The sequence below is a fragment of the Pelophylax lessonae genome (genome assembly GCF_965119305.1).
Source record: "Pelophylax lessonae genome assembly, chromosome: 1".
In the NCBI taxonomy this organism is placed as follows: domain Eukaryota; kingdom Metazoa; phylum Chordata; class Amphibia; order Anura; family Ranidae; genus Pelophylax; species Pelophylax lessonae.
Genome location: NC_138768.1, coordinates 504,664,724 through 504,687,588, shown reverse-complemented (window position 1 = coordinate 504,687,588; position 22,865 = coordinate 504,664,724). Strand labels below are relative to the sequence as shown.

Genomic DNA, 22,865 nt, shown 5'->3' with positions numbered 1-22,865 from the left:
TGCCACTGCCTGTACACTGAATGTATCTGTATACAGATGTCAACACACAACCTATGAACATACTGTACATATAAATCTGATGACATGCACAATACACAAAAATTAGCAGTAATGCGCAATAATCAAATTAAATTCACCTAATCCTTCAAGGTATCTGTTGCGCTGTACACTTTGTGTATGGTGTGTGTATACATACACACATACCATGAACACAGACACATGATTTATACAGTGCCATTGAGACCATTTAACAGTTTCCTTATTAGTGAATACCAAATCCTACACTAAACTTTTGTTCCATGTGATAATTGTACTTAATCTGACATTAGGTCATATTTATAAACCATTTGCTGGTTAATGAGATAGAGAGAAACATTGTTGAAGAGGCACACAGAAAAGAATAGAAAATGGAGTCTGGGGCCTGAAAGATGTTGGCAATAAATCAGGAAAGTGAGATACTCCTAGATCTATCTGGACCATATATATATATATATATATATTATATAGGCATATATATCAATTAGCAGCTTTATTGTGACTGATGTTTCTGTGAAGCGCAGCCATATATATGTATAGGATGTATAAGTGCGTGAGTATATATTTCAGCAAACAAATTTTCAGTATAGGATTTGTTATTCAAGACATTGCAGAATTTGCCATCTCTGTATATGTTTTAATATTTGTTTGTATAATGTGTTATGTGAAGAAGACAACTGCACAATGTCTTGCAAAAAAAGAATTAGTACTTTTGCAAGGCACTGTAGAAATATATTTTGTCTACACATACTGCATTATGCACACAGATATATCTATATCTACAAAAATTATTCATTATGATACAGGTTTTTCAAGAAGTACAGACTAACAAACTTGAGCATGTGTCTGGATCAATATGTACCTGAAGTTACAGACAAGGCCCAGGTAGAAGGCTAAGGTGCTTATCACAACATTGTGAGTATCTGATTAATGCCTATCTGTCATAGCTAAAGTCCTTCAGGCAAAAACAGGTTAAACATTTATGGGATAAAGCAGAGCTAAAAAATGAAATTATATTATTTCTATAATATTTATATCCCCGCAGGAAGATTATTGTTCTTCTTCCTTCTTGCTGGTTGGATGGTCAACCTTTTTGTGAGTGGAATTCTGAATAAAAGGAGATTAAAATCATATATGTTTGCTTATAATCACTGAAGCAAAAACAATAGCCCTGTTTCTTTTTCTGAAGAGAAGGGTCCATCAGAGTATAGGAAAATATGTTGTCATAATCTCGAGCTAACAGCTGCAGGTTTCTGAGGACTTCTCCACTATGGTAACAGCATTTTTTCTTTTAAAACATCATTTTATCAATATGGACTTCGACCTATGAAGAAAAACCTCATTTTCTTTCTGATGGTTCCAGTAGATGGGAGGTAGGTCAAGGCTGTTATCCCAAGTACCAAGACTAAGGAAAAGGCACAGTAAAAAGGTTACATTGGACAAAATGCAAAAACATGCTTAAAGAACAGTGTTAATATGGTGGTACTAAAACACTAGGAACATAAGATCTTAATACAAAATGCTTTAAAAAAGATACCTGCAAAATGAATAAAAAAAAAATTGTAACAAGTCGCAAAGTTGAAAAGTTCTTTGTGACTGTAAGAAACAAATTTAATAGCAAAGTTATTACATTTCTGCAGCCATTCCTTTGTATTCTAAACCCAAAAGAAGGGCATAATACAAGTTCTGAAACATATATTCCAATGTGTTAATAATGGTAGCAAAAAATATTTAAAGCATTAATGTAGAATACATATACATAACAGCAAAACTATCATTTATACTCTAAGGGCTAGTTCACACTTGTGCGGTGATCTGCATTTTTAGCAGAGCACACAAAAAACAATTGTTTTCAAAGTGCCCTGTTCACACTAGAACGCAGGTGGCAGCTGCGGAGAATTGCTGTGTGGAAAAATGCATGTAATTTTCTGCACCGCTCCACAGCTCTCTGTCGCACCCTGGAGTGATTGAAATGTAGCAAGAGTTTATTTACTAAAATTGGAAAGTGCAATGCCTGGTGCAGCTGTGCATAGTAATAAAAAGTAAAAAAAAATAAATAAAACTTGAAGATGGTTGGTTTCTTTGTAGCTTCACCAGATTTTGCACTTTCCAGTTTTAGTACCAAACCCAAAATGATACTTCAATAAAGTGAACGAAGGGACATTGTCCCAAAAGTATAAAATTGTTTAGGTTTGGCCTGTATATTGTCTCACACTATTTATAAATATACAGATTTCTAGAGTGCAATGGAAATTTGATTGTTGATAATAGAGATTAGAAAAGGCTATATTTAACAATGGTAGTCTCTCAGAAATTAAAGTATAGAAAGGAAATATTTAGATGAAAAAGCATATGGCAGATATACATTCACAAGGATAAAGATATTTCATGTTTAAGTTCAACCTTTTGTGGTACCTCCTTTTTTCTTTACCTTCACCATAAATGTGTTTTAGTACAAAACATGGTTCACCACCAAAACACAGAGGATTGATTCATGAAAGGAGCATAAAATGTTTACTAAACAAAGTGAATGTTTACTTGGCTTATTAGATGAAGCTGTGTTAACTTCAATTATCCAATCGTGTGAGCCAAAATCCTGTTTTCAAATTTTCTTTGCACATGATTGGTTATTTTTTACAACGTGAATTTCCTCTTAGTTAAGGAAGTTAGGTGAAACTAAGTGAAAATTCACTTTGCAAAGTAAACATGCTCTACTCCTTTCAACCAATGTGTCTTCAAAGTTTTAGCAATGGCATATAGATAAACAGTGTGAAACACTACTGTGGCATACTTATACATGATTTTCATATATTAAAGCTAGCTGTGATGCTTATATCTTGGCTAAAATAATGTAAATGTATGTACATCTATTTTTCCTGGCCTACCTCACTTCAGCACACAACGGGTTAACACCTCCCCTGGAGCCCACAGGACCACCTCTAGCTAGCTAAATAAAAGACAGCCCCTCCCCCAACTGAAGTGTTCTTCTTTGTTGGTCATGCTCCATGCCACCTGTTGATGGCAGTTGGTAAGTACTTTGTTTGCTGCAAGTACCTAAAAACTATGTGCCAGGCCACAGGCAAGTGATGCTTAACCTCCCTGGCGGTATGATTCTTTCGGATTTTAGGTGTTGAAAGCGGTACCATTATTTTGCATGTAATTCTTAAGAATGAGCAGCCCAAACCAACTATTTACATATGATTTTTTTTACTGTGCGTTCTTCTTTATAACATCTCGGGTATGATAAAGTTTGAAACACAAAATCATAAATTAAAATATAATAAAAAACTATAAATAAGTTAAAGTATGTACAGTATGTATGTATATATATATATATATATATACTGTATATATATACATATATTTTATTTTGCATTTTATCAGTGTGTTTGGTGTGTTTTACATTTGAATTTGCCGCCGGTTCCACCCCCCTGCGAACGTCACGTCGCAGGAGACAGAAGCCGGGGCACGGAGAGGATCGGGTGGAAGAACCGACGCCAGACACCGCCGGGATACATCGCTGGATCCCGGTGACAAGGTAAGGAACCCCGCTTTCAGGATCCAGCGATGCTTCTGGCGGTACCCCGAGTGTGGCTCGGGGTTACCGCTTTTGGCTCTGAAATTTAACCCCGAGCCACGCTCGGGAATACCGCTAAGAGGATTAAACAGCATTGACATTGTGCAGGTGTTGTATTATAAAAGCTCTGCAATGTCGTTATTGCCTCCACTTGAGTTTTTTCTTGTCTTGTATAAGCAGCGCATTGCACTGCTCTCCTGGCTTTATTTTCAGCCTGAGAGCACGGGATGGTAACTGCCAGGCAATGGGGTTAACAGTCTTGGAGGTCTGCAGAAGAAAGGACTTCTCTCCCTCTCTCTCTCTGCCATTCTGCCAGGTAAAGACTTGTTGCTGTTGCTCCCTGCTGTGCAGTGTGTTCCTGGAGATTGAACAGTCTGACTGGTTTTGTCTCAGATTCTGACTGTCTCCTGTCTGCCTGTGGATGTGCTGTCCTGGCTCTCCTGCTATGCTGTGTACTATTGTGGGTTTGACGGTCTGACTGGTTTTGTCTTAGACTCTGACTGTGTCTGCTGTCTGCCTCTAGATGTGTTGTATGGGCTCACCTGCTGCTGCTTCTAAAGTAAGTGGATGAAGGCAGATGAGTCTTAAATAGACAGTGTACATGTTTTATGGTGAGAGGTAATATGATTTTCTCTATATATTTTGTGCAATTATGAGCTTGCCACACCTGTTAGTGGCACAGAAGACTAGCAAAGGTAGGAGGGGGCAACGTGGGACATGTTTTTAATAGAGTGCTCAAAGACTGCAAAATATGTTTTGCATTATTTTAGGAGCAAAAACCCTGAAAACAAATGCACCAAAAAACACAAGACCCACTAACAATCATCTTCTAATGCCCAGGACAATCCGCGTCCCACGGAGTCTTCCAAAGGGTGGCTTTCATACTTCCCGCTGGCACTGGCTCACATGCGTTTATGCCAGCATGCTAGGAAATGCCTCAGCCAGCTCAGGGTGCATTTTGGGCCTGCATGCAGTCTGCAGTGGTAGAGAAATTAAATTGCACAGATTGCCTCACAAGGATGTAGATGTGCAAAATTCTAAACTCTATTGAGAAGGCTATAGCAGAAAGTACGCTGAAAATATCCACGCCACAAACACCACATAAAAAGAGCATAAGAGTCGAAGGATGGATGAAGAAAGGTCAGGTGCACATACTTTTGATTTCAATCTCATTGGCTCCTTTAGTACCGGGGGCCAGGTGCCCTACTACCGCAAAAAGCATGCAGATATTTCCAAGACCCTTCTTTTCCCATAATGACAGAGCATAAAAAGCTTGTTGATGAAGGATGGCATAGACCTCACCGGAAGACCAATTTTAGTAACATGTTCTTTAAGCCTTATCCAAATAAGATGGCTGATTCATATTTATGCACTGTACTTCCAGGGGTGGATCTTGCCCCCCAGCCTCTGGCGCATCAAGTTTCTTTGCCTTTATATTACTCAGTTGTCTTTACAGAATACTTTAATAATCTCAAAGAGAAATTGGGAAATTGTTAAAGATCCAATGGATGGGAAAGTGGACTTGTTCACACCAGATGTAGTCCAGTACGTTTTTATTCTGCATAAAGAACGCATGGACAGTGTTTAACTTGGATTCCAATGACCTAGTTCACACCAGTGCAGCGCATTCTAGTGCAGTCAACAAAGTAGAATATGTTACATTGTTTCTGTATTGAACACATCTGGAAAGTGGCAAAATGCATTGAGAAAGCATTGGAATGCATCAAAAACACTCATGCACAGACACATCTGAAACTCAGAAATTGTGGTGATATGGCCATGAGACTTGTAGAGAATCTATACAGTGACAGGTTTTGCCTGTCAAACAGCAACATCGTTCATTTCGATATATAAACTGTTTAGAAATGGCATTAAATTCAAGACTGGAAACTGCAAGATTTGGCACAGTTTCTAGAGGAGTTGAACCTGGCAGATGACTTTTGGTTGATGCTTTGATAGACCTAGTACAAGCGCTGGCACACGCAGTCACAGCCATGAGAACGTTGTGGTTATTCTACTGGAGGGCACATGGAACTTCAACATAAGCCTTCAACATTTCTTATAATGGGAGGTTTGTCAAATGCTGAACAACCAAATTTAGCAAATGACCGGAAGAAAAGTCTGGACTAGTAAGAGGAGACAGCCATCTTTCACTCAAGCCTATTGAACTTTAGAAGGGTGCAGGAGACCAAAATTTAAAGGACAGGCTGCAGATTTAACAGATCACAGTGGAGGTGCCTCAAAGTTACTTTTTACATTAAATCAAGTCCAGAGCAAGTTGCTAAGATGGCTGAAAGGTCTTTTGAAGGTGCGCCTAAATTGTCTTTTCCAGTTGGGGCCAAGAGGCCTGAGTGAAGTTGATGATTGTAGCCTCCTTCTGGAGGGTTATGACGACAATCCTCAAAGACCAGTGGGTCTAGAATACAGGTGTGAGTACAATGGAGAATTCCAAAGTTGACCAGTGAATCTATTTCATTCATGACCAACAGATCTCAGAAGAGAAATTGTTGGCAAGATTACGTTTAAGAATTCATACTGCTACAAGACCATCATGCCAGTGATGCCAGAAACAAAGAATAATCTGGTTGCTTTTCTCGCCAGTTTTTCTAGCACCTAAGGCAGGAGCCTTCTAGCCTTTTTCAGTTTAAAGGAATCAAATGTGTACATACACACTAAGAGGTTCAAGATGGAGTCCATGCAGACAGTCACAGGGATAGTTCAACAGAAGGACCAGTTAGTGTTGACTTATACTTTCATGTACCGATCAATGCTGAGCACCAGAGGCATGTGGGATTTGCAATGGCCAGATGTCACTTCCAGTTCAGGTGTCTGCCTTTTACAGAATTGGCACAGCCCCAGGAATCTTTTGAAGATATTGTTGACAGTGGTGGTACCTTGGGCCAGGTGGCACATGATAACATTTCAATTTGCCTCCTTTAGACTATGAGGGGCTGTCTATGGATCAGAAAACCTTTGTGCCTATACAAATTCAACAAGAACTGGAATTTTGGACATCGCCACCGTGCTTCTTTCAGGAGGGCATGTCTCTCAGCCTAGGAGATAGGATGATTCTGATGGCAGATCCTAGTCTCTGGGGCCAGGGAGTCCACAATCTGAAGAAACAGGTGGAATGCAGACTCCCCAATTATCTGGAATGGAAGGAAGCATTTTCTAGCATTGCAAGCCTTTCAGGATCTTTTTCAAGGGGGCCTAAGTGAAGTTGCTTGACAACACTACCGCAGTAGCTTACATTGCTTGCCAAGGGGACACCAGAAGCCTTTTCCTGTTGCATCTTTCTATAGAAATGTTTCTCTGGGCAGATAGCCACTTACAGCCAGTTAACGGTCTTCTTGCCAGGAAAGCAAAATTCACTATTGGTTCGATTAGGCAGAATATGTTTCAATAAGTGCCTCAAACCAATATTGCCCCCACGAGGCTTTTCAACAGTAGTTCTCAGGGAGACTCCACTGAACACGCAGTTTATGATATTTGCAACAGGATATGTTGTTGATAGTGCCATGGAATTTTCCGTTTGATCTCTGTCTCTCTCCAGTGTCCTTGAATAAAAGGGTGCTTCTGAAAAAGAAGTCCATGCCATACAGGTCCTTTCCATCTAACAGAAGGCCAAGGCTTTCACTACTCTCCCAGATGTCATCAGCCCCACCAAGCCCATTTCTGGTCAAATAAAATAGGCCAGACTAGAGGTGCAGGAATTCTAAGGTTGTTCAGACCTTGATGAAGACCAGAAGATCATTCCTGAACACAACATATGAGAAGATATGAAATAAGTTTGTTTTATTTTTTAACCAACAGATTTATCTCCTGTGTCCTCTGCTCTAGCCAATATCCTGGACAATTTACAGTCAGCGCTAGAGTTTGGTCTGGCATACAACTCTATTTAAGGTACATATCTCTATCTTCTCTTTCACAGGTGGCAGATGAGTGGAAAAGCCATTGACCAGATGCTTCTTGCAGGCGACAATCTATATATGACCTCAAAGAAAATCCTTGTTCTCTCTGTGGAACTAAGGCTTGAATCTGAAAGCACTGGTGCCGTCACCCTTAACTTCAATGGTTTCATTTCCATTTAGATTCCTCACGGTAAAACGAGTTCTTCTGACAGCAACTACTTCAGACAGAAGGATGTTGAAGACTTAAAAAACACTTTCCTGCAAGGGCCCTTTAGTGTCTGTCATTTTTTTTTTTTACCAGAAATAGTGATACTACGTCTTTCTCTAAAGTTCAATTTTAAAGTGGTATCCAGTTTAGTACCTCCAAGTTTTCACACAAGAGTCACTGGGTGCACAGCAGGAAGATTTCAGTTCCTTACACATGGTCGAGTTACTAATAGTGTACTTGGTCAAAGAGGAAAGTGGACAATCTTTTCATTTAGCCATCAGGTCCTCAAGAGTCATCCCACGTTGGATTTCCAGAGTGGTTAGATTGGTATGCAGGAAGTAGGCCTTTCTGCTCTGAAACAGTTGCAAGTCTATTTGACTAGAGGGGCGGCAGCCTTTGGGCCAGTTATGCCAGGTTTGCTTGGAAGATCTATGTAAGATGGCTTGAAGTTCTTGTGTGGCCTTCATTCAACCTTACAAACTAGATGTGCGGTCAGCAAGTTTGGGACAAGAGAGATCAAATATTTGTGGCTTTAGCAGCTTTTCTTTGGTCAGTGTCTCTTTCATGTGTTCTCTCCCGCCCTATATTCAGCTATGGTATATCCCGTTGTGTGCTGTAGTTTTCCTGCGCCAGGGAAACGGTAAATTGTTATCAAATACTTACCCCAATTTTCCTTTCCTGGCCTATCCTCACGTCGGTACAGGACTCCCTTCCTAGTGGCCTGTCGCAGGCTAGGTTATTGAACACTTCAATTGGCGGAGGGCTCTAGAGGAGGTGTTAACCTGTTGTGTGCTGACGTGAGGATGGGCCAGGAAAGGAAAATTACGGTAAGTATTTGATAACAATTTTGCGTTATTTATGTACAAGTTTGTAATAATATAATTTTTTTAAGAACTTACCGTAAAATTATTTTCTCTGAGTCCTCTGACAGTCGCCGCCCGATGGTATTAGCCTTCACTAATGGGTAATGGCGCACTCTGCAGGAGCCGGCTAGGCAGATAATTGATTATCAGGTTAATGCAAAAAAACCTTATTGTACCTCAGCACGCCACTAGGGGCCATCCCTCAGCCATTACCAGAATCCCATCTGATATTACCTCAGTTTGTAGCAAGTAGTACCAGAAGGCAACAACCCCCAGATCCAAAAACCAGAGGGGTGGAGGCGGCGACTGTTAGAGGACTCAGAGAAAATAATTTTATGGTAAATTCTTTAAAAAATTCTATTTTCTCTTACGTCCTCTGACAGTCGCCGCCCGATGGTATTAGCCTTCACTAATGGGACGTCCCAAAGCAGTGCAGGTATGAGGGGTGGGAAAGAAACGCAACCAATTTAGAAGGTAACGCAAATAACCTGGCCAGTAACAACCTGAGCCCACAGGAAAAAACTGGAACTAAACCCAGAACCAACACCCCATAAGGAGGGACAGAAAAATAATGTCCCCTCAAACGACTGCCGCACTCAAAACTTTGCGGCCAAAGGAAGCATACAAAGATGCCAAAACGTCAAGTTTGTAAAAACTTAGTGAAAATGTGCACGGATGACCAGGTCGCTGCCTTGCACACCTGAGCCACAGACGCCTGATGGCGAAAAGCCCAAGAGGCACTAACGGCTCGAGTAGAAAAGAGCCTTTACCGGGAAAGGAGGAACCTAACCCGTGAAGGAATAGGCCCGAACAATCGTCTGTCTGATCCACTTAGAAATGGTTGCCGCGAAGACGGCCAATCCCTTCCGAGGTGCCTCAGGAATAACAAACCGAGAATCAGACTGCCCAATCGACTCCGTGGCGGACAGGTAGACCTTGACCGCCCGGACCACATCCAAAGAATGCAAGGCAAACTCCTTAGGATGCTTGGGTTGTGTACCCAGCGAAGGCAACACAATATCCTCATTGAGGTGGAATGAAGAAAACCACCTTGGGAAAAAAAGACTGACTCGCAGAACCCCCTTATCTCTATGAAGTACAAGATAAGGAGAACGGCAGGACAAGGCCGCCAATTCAGACACTCTGCAAGCCGATGTGATGGCCACTAGAAAAGCAACTTTTCGTGACAACACAGACAGAGACATCTCCCTGATGATCTCGAAGAGAGGTTTATTGTAACACTGACAACAACCAAATTCAGGTCCCATGGAAGCCAAAGAGCTCCTCTCGGGGTGAGCCAAATGCTGCACCTCTTGAATGATGGTGCGGACCAAAGAAAGCGACGCCAAAGGTTTGACGACCATCTGAACAACGTCCGCGTACCAGGACCGCCGAGGCCCGTCCGGGGCCACCAGAATGACTGACATCCGTTCCGATGCCAACCTGCGGAGGAACCTGGAGAACAGTGGAATCGGAGGAAAGGCATACAGTAGCCGATAGCGGTGTCAAGGCACCACCAATGCGTCCACGGCGTCTGCCAGAGGATCGCGAGCCCTGGCCACGAACCTAACCACCACTTTGTGGAGACGGGACACGAACAAATCCACGCCCGGGGTCCCCTACCGGGTGCACAGGAGGTAAACCACCTTCGGATGTAGGGACCGTTCCCCTCAGTCCAAAGTCTAGCGACGTAGATAGTCCGCCTGCCAGAGTTCCACAGCCGGAATGAGAACGGCCGAGAACGCCGGTACCTGCGATCCGGCCCACGTGCCCCCTTGGTGGTATATATAAAGTCACAGCCGTGGCATTGTCCATCTGTACCCGCATCGGACAACCCTGAAGCTGAGGTGACCACCGGAACAGACAAAGCTTGATCGCTCGGAGCTCCAAGACGTTGATCGGTAGCAAAGTCTCCCCTGCCGACCACGTCCCCTGGGCGCAAAACGTGCCCAGAACTCCTCCCCAGCCCGACAGGCTGGCATCCGTGGTGACAACTGTCCATAATAGAGGTCGGAAGGACCGACCCAGTGTCAAGGACAACGGCCAGCGCCACCACAGGAGATCCGACCCGGATGACTCAAAGAAATACTCCTTTCCAAGGACTGAGGTGTCCTGTCCCACCTGTCCAGGATCTCCGCTTGCAAAGACCTGGTGTGAAATTAAGCAAACGGAACTGCTTCGAAGGCCAAGACCAGTCGTTCCAGAACCCGCATGCAGGTCCACAAAGAGGAGAGATCGTCATTCCTGTGAGCTCCGATCTCCTCCCGCAAAGTCACAAATTTTGTCCTCCGGAAGAAAGACCCGAGATTGAGCAAAGTCCAGGACCATGTAGGTACTGGAAACGAGTAGAGGTAGTCAGTGCCGACTTCTGAAATTGATGCCCACCCAAACTCCTGAAGTGTCTGAAGCTTCACAGCCAGATCTTTTGCCAAGGTCACATATGAGTTCGACCTTGCAAGAGGGTCGTCCAGGCAACCGAGGACCGCAATGCCCAAAAAACGCAGCAAAGCTAAACCGGAGCCAACACCTTGGTGAAAACCCTGGGAGCCAAAGCGAAACCGAAAGGCAACGCCACAAACTGGTAATGCCCCCCAGCCACCACAAAGTCACCTCTGATGACCCTCGAAAATAGGGATGCAGAGATACGCATCCTACAAGGCGATGGATGCAGTAATTCCCCAGGCCTCAACGAGGCCATCACCAACCGGATGGATCCCCTCCTGAACGTCCCGCACAAAGCGGTTCAGGGACTACCAGTCCAGAATCGGACACACTGTGTCTTTCCTGGGCACCATGAACAGGTTGGCGTCAAAACCGCAAAAACTTTTTCCGAAAAAGAACGGGTACAATTTCTCTGTGTGCAAGCAAACCGTGCAAAGCCCCCATGAGATCTTTGAGACGATCAGGGGACAGCTGAAGAATGGATGGGAGGAACCTGTCTGCGGGGCGAGATTAACTCGATCTTGTGCTCTGAACAAATTGGTTCGTGAACCCACCTATCCTGAATGCTGGACAACCAGGGTTCCTGAAAAGAAAGCAGACGTCCCCCCACCCTGACAACGGGGAGGGCTTCCCTTTAGGGAGAGGTGGATTGGGCCGCCGAACCAGACTGATCAGCGTTTGGCTTACCCAACCACGGCTCCTCGTGGCCACCGCGAAGTCAGAAGGGAATACCCTTCTCCTGCGTCCCAAAGGCATGAAGGCAATTATGTGGAGTCTTGAAGGAGGGCCCCCTCCGCATGCGGGGAGGCTCTCCCTTGGTGACCTGGGGCAGACGAGTACTCTTACCTCCCGTGAGCCCCTTATCAACTCAGCTAGAGTTACCCCCAAAAAGACGATCACCCTCATAGGGGACCTCAGACGCCGTCATTTAGGACGCGTGGTCAACCGACCAGCACTTTAACCATGTAATGCGGTGGATCACAATCCCCACCGCCGACAACCGGGCGACCAACGGAACCACGTCCAAGGTCGCGTTGCCCAGGAACATCGCAGTGTGGATGAGCTGATCTTGCTGCAAAGCCCCTTGCACCATGTCATAAGCGCCTGAGAGGCCATCACTGAGGCAAAACACAGGTTTTAACAGGGAACCCGCCACCAGATAAATGAGGCGGGCAAGCGCTTCCACACGCCTATCAGCCGGATCCCTGAATATCGGGAATCCCCTACCGGCAGCAAGGTGGACTTATTCAGCCTAGACACAGTGTGATCCCCTGCTTGGGGATACCGACCAACGTTCGTCTATCTCCTCCAAAAAACGGAGAGCGGGTGGAAAAACGCCTAGGCCACACCAACATGTCTGGGGTCTGCAGAACCCGAGCAAAACAGACTGCTCACTTGACTGAGCTGGTGCATCGTTAAGGACGCCCATGAGAGCATCCATCGTAGCACGTTCCCGCGCTACCGAGGAGGAAGATTCCCCCTCATCCTCTCCCTCAACGTGGAGGACCAGGACCCCTCAGGGGGACCATCGTCCATGGCAACCAATTTGGGCTCAGAGTCAGAGGTCATTCAAGCAACACAGGGAAAGCCGCTCAGGTGAGGCACAGATATCCAGGTGCTGGTCGGATCCGCAGTCCAGTGATCAAACTTCCAAAGAGAAAAAGTAACTGCACTCAGAGATGAATGAACTTGAAGTGTTTATTCTCTGTAGGTCGCTTACTCATAACCCATATGAGTAAGCGACTTACAAAGTCGTGAAACATCTCAACCGTGTCCATGTCTGTTCGATGCACCGTTGTCTTTTATGAATGGGAATAAATACTTCAAGTTCATTCATCTCTGAGTGCGGTCACTTTTTCTCTTTGGAACTCAGAGTCAGAGGACTGGGAGGGCACAGGCCGTTTTTTATGGAGGAGCGTGCCGACATCAGCAGATTTACCTGGGACGCCAAAGTCGCCAGAGCCGCAGATATGGGTGCCAGGGGAGAGGATTCAGGTGTACCCAAAGTCCCCACCAGGTGTGCGGGGGATTTATAAGCACGGGAGACCATTTCTGCCTTAAATGAAAAAAGGGACGCTGGCCCTTTAAATCGCCGGTTCCTGCGCCCCCCCCCCCTCCCCAGCAATCAGCACCAACTGAAAGAGCCCCTTGAGAAAACACACTAGCAAAAAAAAAAAATTTGATTTGGTCGAATGATGGCCGAGATATAAGCAAAAATCCCCAGCCTGTCAGTGTCAGCACATTTTACACAGGAAAAACATGCGGAAAAAGGAGGAAGTGACCTCACATCGCTAGAGGCCAGCCCTTGAGCCCAGAGAAAAAGTGCCTATTGAAAGTCAATGACAAAAGTCACAGGGAAAATGGTGCTTGCCCTTACTAGGCATGTTGCCCACATCCAAGATGCCGCCCGACCGGGATCCAGAGCAGAATTCTCACATGGCTGCTGTCCTTACACAGAGCTTAGAATCTGCAAACCACTAAAGAGGCGGCCGCTCCAAACGGCTGCAAAATAAATGCACCAAACACATGTCTGGCTATAAGCAGGGACCCCAGGGAGACCCCTACAGCATTCCCATGCAGCGCCCCCAGCGGGGGCAGGGAGGGGAGGGAAAAAACCACAACCCGGCCAGAAGGGAGATCCTACAGAGACCAGCAGCCCTGCTATCCCCTAAGAGTGGGCCCACAACCCCCCAAACGTCCCCAGGGACAAGGGGGTTCAGTACTCACCAGTCCAGCAGCGGGCACCACTCAAAATCGGGAGACCTCCCACCCTAAGTGGGGGTGCTGTCAGCCTTGGAGAGACGCTGGGAACACGCGGGCGATCCGGGTTGAGACATCCTCTGCGAAGTGCAGCTCTGCCGGCTCGTCCCCATATGGAGGGGCACTGTCGTTGCGAGGCCTGGGTGTACCAGTAACCTGCGACGCTCTTTGGCAGGCTGGGACTCCATAAGGATCTATGATACCCAGTCCGAGGCCCAGCTCTGCAGTCACTTGTAGTCCTCCAGGAAAGGAATCCCTGACTAACTAGTGATAGTGAGAGAAAATAAAATCTATTGTGCAAAGAAAAACACATGAATTCAGAAAAAAACATAAAGAAAACTGAGACATAAAGTCCCAGTTCAGAACACCTAACCAGCTTAAAACTAAGGTAATATCAGATGGGATTCTGATAATGGCTGAGGGATGGCCCCCTAGTGGCGTGCTGAGGTACAAAAAATGTTTTTTGTATTAACCTGATAATCAATTATCTGCCTAGCCGGCTTGTGCCATTACCCATTAGTGAAAGCTAATACCATCGGGCGGCGACTGTCAGAGGACGTAAGAGAAATATTATGTTTTTAACATCCCACATATTAAATACATTTTGATACCAAATTTCTAGGTGCTTGCAAAACACAGTAACAACACTTGGTGGTGCTATTGGATTTTTTGTTAAAGAATGCATCTTGCAGTCAGTGTATTTTGTACTAAAGCAGGGGTCTCCAAACTTTCTAAACAAAGGGACAGTTTACTGTCCATTAGACCTTAGGGGGGCCAGACTGTGGATAGCGAGAGTAGAAAATGCCCCAACATCAGTGGGAGTGGAAAATGTGTCAGGCTCAGTGGGAATAAAAAAGTGACACAGCAACTGTGGTTTGTAGCAGTAAGAGCGTAACGTTTTATTGGTATTACGGGGAGAAATAGTGCCCCATTGTTGGTGTCAGTGAAAGGAATAGTGCCCCATCATTGGTATTAGTGGGAGGAATAGTGCCCCCTCGTTAGTGTCAGTGGGAGGTATTATGCTCAGTTATTAGGGTCAGTGGAAGACATGGTGCCTCATCGTTGGTGTCGGTGGGAGGAATAGTGCCTTGTATCAGTGAGAGTAACAGGCAACCAAATGGCCACAGTTTGGAGACCACTGTACTAAAAGCATCACAGCTTACATTTTTTGATATATCTGCATTGCCCACATCTTATCAGCTACAACTTAACATATTTCTACAAAATTGGAAAATGAATGGTCTTTAACCAGACCAGTAAATAAACTACATTCAGAAATAAGGCTCTTAGAATTTGAACCAGTGTTATTATTTAGGGCCGGTTCACATTTGTGCGAGTACGGCGATCGCATGTAATTCGGAGCGCACTGCTCCTTCATTACATGTGATCGGATGTGCGGATGCGAATTCAGCCATACACTTTGTATGGGTGAATTCGCACTGTATCCGCACCAAACACGCACATGACCCTTTTTTCCAGCCGCATCAGGATCGGATCGCACAGTGGTTCACACTTGTGCGATCCGATCCTGTGCGAACTGTCAGATCGCACTGCGATATGCAATCAAACTGGGGGTGTCGTCAACATTTAATTGACACCCCCTGCGTATCGCATATGGCAGTGTAAACTGCCAGAGGTGCGTTTGCGATGCGGGAACAGGTTGCGAATTCGCAGCCTTACCGCATCGCACAAGTGTGAACCGGGACTTAGACCAGAAAATACTTGGGGCCAAGACAAGCCCGTTTTGGCCAGGTTTCCATGTTGTTATTCACACCCAAGGGCTGCATTTTGCATTTCTGTCACTGCAACCTGTAGGTGCACAAACTTTTTGCACCTAAAGGATCAACACTCTGCAAAGATCACATTCTAAAACAAGTCCTAGTGTGGCTTAGAAAAAAATTACAATGTATAAATGACCTTCTAAAACATTACTGTTTTTAACAATGATAGAAAAAAAAAACAACATTTCGCTCTACCCCAAAAAGCCAGCTCTTTTGCACTATAGGCCTTGCATGCCTTTTGTAAATCCAGTTGTTTTTTTTTTTTCACAAGCAAAATGCACTTGACATTTTGACTAAGAAAATTAATTTATTGTTCCACACTTACCTGTGGCTGATAAATGCTGCCAGGGTCCCGTGGACCCAGTCCTACGAAGGATCGGTTTGCGGGAGGCGTGCTAGGTGCAGAATACGCTGTTAAATGAAAAAGGAATGTGATCTGTAGTATATGCACAAAGCAAGATGTCAAAATGTGTTCATAAAAGCATAGGCACAAAGAGAAAAAACAGGCTAGGCCCCTAAAAAACTTTCCAGGTGAGCATTCTCAGCATTTTCACTATGTTAAAGGCTAAATCAACTCAAAATTGAACTTTTAGCTTGGTGTGGTGACTGGTAAACTAATATACATGCTGGCTTCTTACATCTCTTGGATCTCCAGAATTACCAGTTTTCCCAACTGCTATGGCTTTTACAATGCAAAATTATGATATAGTTCTCTTAAAGATTCAGCATAATGTAGAATAAACAAGGAGAGTCTAGACCAGGGATATGCAAACTGTGGCCCTCCAGCTTTTGCAAAACTACAAGTCCCATCATGCCTCTGCCTCTGCCAAGTGTTATGCTTGTGGCTGTCAGTATCTTGTTATGCCTCATGGGATTTGTAGTTCTGCAACATCTGGAGGGCCACAGTTTGCATATCCCTGGTCTAGATGCAGTGAGTGCTATCAACATTATTGCCTTGCAAAAAGTTTTACACAAGCTAGTTTAGCAAATGTTGCCCCTGGAGTTTTTGAGAGAGAAGAGAAACAGGTGAATCAATCCATAGCTAGAGTAGACAAAATGAAAATATCAGTTTTGTAAGGGGCTGATCTTTAAAATTTTAGCCATTTTAGATATACTGATATCAAGGTTAAAGGCATAAATACGTACATCTGTTGGTTGCTACATACAGGGGTTGAGTTACTAAAACTGGAGAGTGCAAAATCTGGTGCAGAAGTGCATGATAGCCAATCAGCTTCTAACTTCAGCTTGTTAAAACTAAGCTTTGACAAAACAAACTGGAAGCTGATTGGTTTCTATGCACAGCTGTACCAAATTTTGCACTCTCCATTTTTAGTAAATCAACCCCATCGGTTGATACATAAAACAACTTATCCTTACCCTTACTACATGACTTCTGTTCTGTATTGGGAATTAAGAATAAGGCAACTCAAGTGCTTGTCTTTGTGACCATAAAATACCAGCACTCACAGAGAGCAAAGAACATTTCATTGCACTTCGTGTTAGCAATAACAACAAAAAACACATTACTTTTAGTAAGAACATTTTTTTTTTTCCAATGAAAGATAAATCTTCTTACGAATCAAGTAACAACAACATTATCAGTTTGGTTAGACCCATTGTAATAGTTGTAGCAAGCACAGGAATACTCAGTTCATGCTCAATAACACTCAACAAGCATGTAAGCCTGCATTATCAACGTACATTTTTTTAATTGTTCTAATTTTGTGAATACCTTAGTGCCATAAAAGGTACTCACTTGGAGAAGTGGGTGAAGAGGTACCCCCATCAGATGCAGTAGTAGATTTGGTGTCGGAGGGCAATGCAAGACGGGGCATTCCAGGAGGAGGTGGGGCCAGCATCTGCGTGGAGATATAGTGACTTGAAACCTTCACCTGGCCGCTCCCATTCAGCTGAGATAGTAAGTGGGGGGAGAGCAGATGTAGTAACAGTCTAGGGCATAGCCCCAGATGCAGAATATTTAAGGGATAATACCCAACTTAAAACTATAAATAATTATTAATATGACTATAAACAGAAAACCACATGTCAGCAGCTACAGCATTTATCATAATTTCCCCCTTATTTTAACACAATTATTTATACCCAGAACTGACTACATTTTTTATCAAAGCACACTTAACTTTTGATAACGCTCACATACTTACCGGGCCAGGTTGCTGGGTGGACGGGTCACAGGCAAGGGATACCAAGTCTTTCAAGGGATCCTGAGGGTTAAGGTGAGGAGGATAGCGGATAGCTGTGTGTTGGAAGTAAGTGGAGGCAGCCTGGGGAAGTAGGGAGGAAGGTGGGAAGTGTAATGTTGTGGAGGTATGGGGACTTCGGGCCAGACCTGAGTAAAGCAAAGGTAATTGTAAAAGAGAAAAAAAAGAGAGGAATAAATAAACAACTGAAACAATAAGAACACAACAAGATTTGTGATGTGTAACAAGAGAGCCTGAGGCAGAAAAATACAATATACCTGTCCAAATGTCAAACTGTGTACTTATCTGTGCACTCTGAAGAAAGCTAAGTACTCAATAGGGAGTACCTTTTTGTCTGTTTTCACTCACCGCTGTGCACAGCTATGACCGGCCTGTGATGCTGAGTAAAGCCACTGATTCTTGGGGATGTGTCTTGAGGAGATGGACTGTGAAATGGTGATTTATCCAATTCCGATTTCTTCACAGTTGGAGACATTCCTATCCAACCAATTACAATACAGAAAACAAATCAGGAAGGAGTATTATATGCTTTTATGCAAATGGTATGGAAACATTTCACTAAACAAATAAGGGATGGCACTGGACCACTAAAATCTCATTACAAGCAAGACTATATTGTGAGCACCCATTCATTTAATGTCACATGTTCACACTAGTTATGAGTGGTGTACTGTAAGTATACATACTGAATGGTGTGGTCTGAAATAACAAAGGTAATCAATTATTGGTGAACAGAGCCAGCGTGAAACAATTGTTATTTTTTCCTCAATACAGAGCTGAAGGTCTGGATCAATTATACAAATATAGTAGTGAAATGTGATGGTAGAAATACAGTAAGTTTAGCATTATAACTAAAAAGATCAAAACAAGAAATTGTCAAAAGGTGACAATGTAGAGGAGAGATTCTTAGGTCAATTCTAAAAAAAAATATATATCTTTTTTTATAAACATTTACGGAAATGGTCCGACAAAGGGCTGTATTTTCTTTTTAAAGTGTAACTAAAGGCAAAATGTTTTTTCATATTGGATAGAGTGAGGGAGGGTTTCAAAACCCTGTCAATTTTGTTGCCATCCGTGCCCCATTGGGAAGATTTCCCTTCACTTCCTGTACCATAGTCAAAACAGGAAGTGCAAGGAAATGCCTCCAAAGTGAGGGAATCCTGATATGTCACCAGAACTAGTTTCCCCATTGGAAGATTTCCCCTCTATTAGTGTTCTGATGTCAACCCAAAAGTTGGTATTTTCTTTTACTTTCAATAACGGTAAACAGGACAATTGGGGAGAGTGAATCTCCCTAATGGGGGCACAGACAGCAACAAAAACTTGACAGAGGGTCTAATCCCTCTCCATTCTATCCAAAACTAAAAAAAAAAAAAAAAAAAATTCTGTTAGTTACACTTTAATGCTTGCAGTTTTCAGTGTAAATAAATACATTTAATGTTCTCATGTATTGTTTTTAAAGTTCAGTCATAAACAACAAAACAAATAAAAAGCTCAATTAAAATACTACATAGTTGGCTGAAAAAAACAAAACAAAACACTTCACAACTACAGCTGATTGCTGTAGTTGTATGCCAATTAGGTCTAAAAAATGTTCTTCAAAATAAACCTGTTTAAACTGGCCTTGATCAAATCTTTTCTGATTCCTGCCCTAATTCATTTTGGATTATTTTAATGTGTATGGCCAGCTTAGTTAACTGCCATTAGATAGAAAATATACAGAACAAATTACTTTTCAAATTCCAGTAACATTAAAGCGGAGCTCCACCCAAAAGCGGAAGCTCTGCTTGTTTGCTCCCCCCACCACACTCAGCACCTTTCAGGGGGGAGGTACTCTGCAAGTTCGGCCCCCCTCCTCCTTCCCCTGCTGCCAGGGCATTCACAAAGCGCCCTTTGCGCATGTGCAGTAGGGAACCGTCTGTCAAGCCGCACACTGCCGGTTTCCCTTACAAGGAAAGGCAGCAACAGCACCCGAGAGGCGGCTGAAAAATCGGATAGGGTGCGACACCGTGGGATCCCTGGACAGGTAAGTGTCCTAATATTAAAAGTCAGCAGCTACAGTAGTTGTAGCTGCTGACTTTTAATTTTTTGGTAGGGGGCTAGAGCTCTGCTTTAAATGGGTCATCATTCCAGCCAATCAGCCTATGCAGCTGTCAAATTGGGATCAGTGGCTGCTTCCGTGCAGCCACTGTGTCCTAATAGACATAAATGGGCTGGTCTTTATGAGGATGCACAAAGATACCTGTGCATCCTGTGTGGACAAACACTGCCCTTTCCTTATTGTACCCATTTCACCGCTCCTCTCACTTCCTTTTTTTCTCACAATGGAGGCCCATTTACATTGCCCCTTTTTAATGCACAAATGCATAAAATGCTCCATTATCAAAAGAGTGTCTGTTTTCATCTCAGAAAACTAAAGCAGCCACCACATCTAAGACTCCATTCACATCTTGGCGTAACGGTTCTGCCTGCGATCTCGATTCACGGCAAATTGGGGGACGTCCGTGCGATTCTTTTCTCTTCCAATGGCACCACAAATACGGCGTGAATTTGCCACACGAAGAATTGCGTTAAAATCGCGCAGGCAGCAAAATCTCACCGCCTTTGGGGTGCCATTGGAAGTGACCAGGATCACACCGGCATCCTACAATTTGGGATCGCGGGTAGAATCGTGGCGATTCTGTCCGCAATCTGCAACGCCAAGGTGTGAACATAGCCCAAGACTGGTAATCTGCAATTTATAACATTTTTTCTTAGCTTTATTCTCTTGATTTATTTTGTTTAATTGGGTTAAGAATTATGGTAAATATGACACTGAGGGGTTGATTTACTAAAACTGGAGCACTCGAAACCTGGTTCAGGTGTGCATGGTAGCCAATCAGCTTCTAATTTCAGCTTGTTCCTTTAAGCTTTGGCAATAAAACCTGGAAGCTGATTGGTTTCTATGCCTCACTGAGATGCATCAGATTTTACACACTCCAGTTTTAGTCAATCTCCCCCTGAGTAATTATTAGCACAATGGCAAACTCAATAGGGATTTATATTGTTATAACACAGCAGGATAAAGTTGTTAAATTATGTAACAACATATGTGGAATGTATTCCACATTGAAACATTCAACTGTTGCAAAAATCAGTTCTGTTTGACTAAGAACAGACATTGTGCATGCCAACAACGTCCTCCAAAGAAGCCATTTCCAATGACGCATGTAAGGAGAGTACGGTGTTCTCTCTGCACAGAGGCCCATTGTTTCTACTGATTCTCAATTTTCCTTATTACGCTGAGCTCCCTCTGGACCTAACAGCTACAAACTGGGTGAAATTGTTCTTCTTTTTTCTTTATTTTTAACATCATAAATAACAAAAATGTAATATCAAGAATATATTGTCAGAGCTTTGAATTTACAGCCAATATATGATAACTAGTGTTTACTGGGACATAAAGTCATGTAAAACATTACAAAAATAGGATTTTTGACTTACCGTAAAATCAATTTCTTTGATGTTCATTGACGGACACAGCACCTGATATTCGTAACCATTGGGTTCTACTGCCCCCTACAGGAGTAGGACACTAGGCAGAAAAAAAGTCTGGCTACACTTATGGGCAGTCCCAGGGTATATACTCCCTCTCTCTGCTATAGGTACTCAGTTTTGTTACAAGCAGAAGAATACAACTCCACAGAAGGGTGGGTGCTGTGTCTGTCAATGAACAGCAGAGAAATTAATTTTATGGTATTTAAAAAATCCCATTTTCTTTTTTGTTCTTTGACAGATACAGCTCCTGATATTCTTAACCATTGTGACGTCCCAAAGCAGTGTTAAACATGAGGGGTGGGAACAGCAAAAAAAGCTAAACAGTAGTCATCCAGGCCACAGTAGCTCCAACTGAAGCTCACCTGAAAAAAACAAAAAACAAAAAAAAAACCAATACACCCTCAGAAAGGATCAGGTCAGCAGCCTGCCAAACCTTGCAGGCAAAAGAAGCATCTGCATATGCCAACACATCCACTTTATAAAACTTTGTAAGTGTGCCCTGACGACCAGGTGGCCGCCTTGCAAACCTGGGTCATTGACGCCTGATAAATAGTAAACGTGCAGCGCATTCCTAATATTATCTCATAGAAGCATGCTCAAGATAAGTCCCAAAGTACTCAGGTGCAGGTGCAGATAGAGAAAGACAACTGTCCAAGTGGTTGATGGTAAAATTCCCAGAGCAAATCATTCAATCCTTTGATGTGACAAAAGGTGCTCAAAAGATCCCGCCACCTGTCATTCTCTGCCTCTCACCTTATCTCTGTGACCCTACAGGGTCAAAACAGCATGTGATATCCAAAGGAGCAAATATATTCCACCTCCACTGCTTCTCTCCTTATTACACAGCACTCAAAGCATATGGGTTGCAGACCTCAAATCACCAATAATAGCTGGAGTCCTCATTAAAGGCATCTCTGTAGCATACATGGTAAAGAGAAAGAAGATCTTTGACGCCTGATGACAGAAGGCACTAAGCGCCCTAGTAGAGTGCGCCTTAACAGGGAAAGGAGAAATCTGACCCTTGATGGAATAGGCCTGAATCACTATCTGTCTGATCCATCTGAAAATAGTTGTAGAAGAAGCGGACAACCATTTATGAGGCCCATCCGCAAGCACAAATAGCGAGTCTGACTTCCTGAAAGACTCCGTAGCTGCCAGGTACACCCTAATTGCCCAGACCACATCCAAGGCATGCAAGGCAATTTCCTTCAGATGTTTAAGCCTAGGACACAGGGAAGGCAACACAATGTCTTCATTCAAATAAAAATCAGACAACTTTTGGAAGGAACAACGGAAAGGGGCGAAGAACCACCTTATCTCTGTGAATTACCAGGTAAGGTGAACAACAGGATAACGCCACTAGTTCCGACTCCCTGTGTGCAGAGATGATAGCCATCAAAAAAGGCCACCTTCTGGGACAGCGTAAGAAGGGGGATTTCCCAAAGATCCTCAAGGGGAGGCTTCTGGAGGGCCGAAAGCACCAAATAGAGGTCCCAAGGCGGCAACGGAGACTACACTGGAGGAACCA

The 22,865-nt window shown here is 43.6% G+C and overlaps 1 protein-coding gene across 4 annotated transcripts in view; it reads right to left on the bottom strand.

Moving 5' to 3' along the window:
- Positions 1–267: 267 nt before the first annotated feature.
- NFIC (nuclear factor I C) overlaps positions 268–22,865 on the bottom strand; it is a 272,434-nt gene continuing 249,836 nt past the window's right edge. For 2 of the 4 annotated variants that reach the window (XM_082243286.1, XM_082243285.1), the window contains exons 7-11: positions 18,149–18,277; positions 17,744–17,928; positions 17,335–17,488; positions 15,904–15,989; positions 268–1,441 (exon numbers count right to left, since the gene is read on the bottom strand). In XM_082243286.1, the coding sequence (XP_082099412.1) occupies positions 1,424–1,441; positions 15,904–15,989; positions 17,335–17,488; positions 17,744–17,928; positions 18,149–18,277 (572 nt within the window). In that variant the 3' untranslated portion in view covers positions 268–1,423. The remainder of the gene's footprint in view (positions 1,442–15,903; positions 15,990–17,334; positions 17,489–17,743; positions 17,929–18,148; positions 18,278–22,865) is intronic. The other 2 variants (XM_082243287.1, XM_082243288.1) reach the window with 2 other exon arrangements.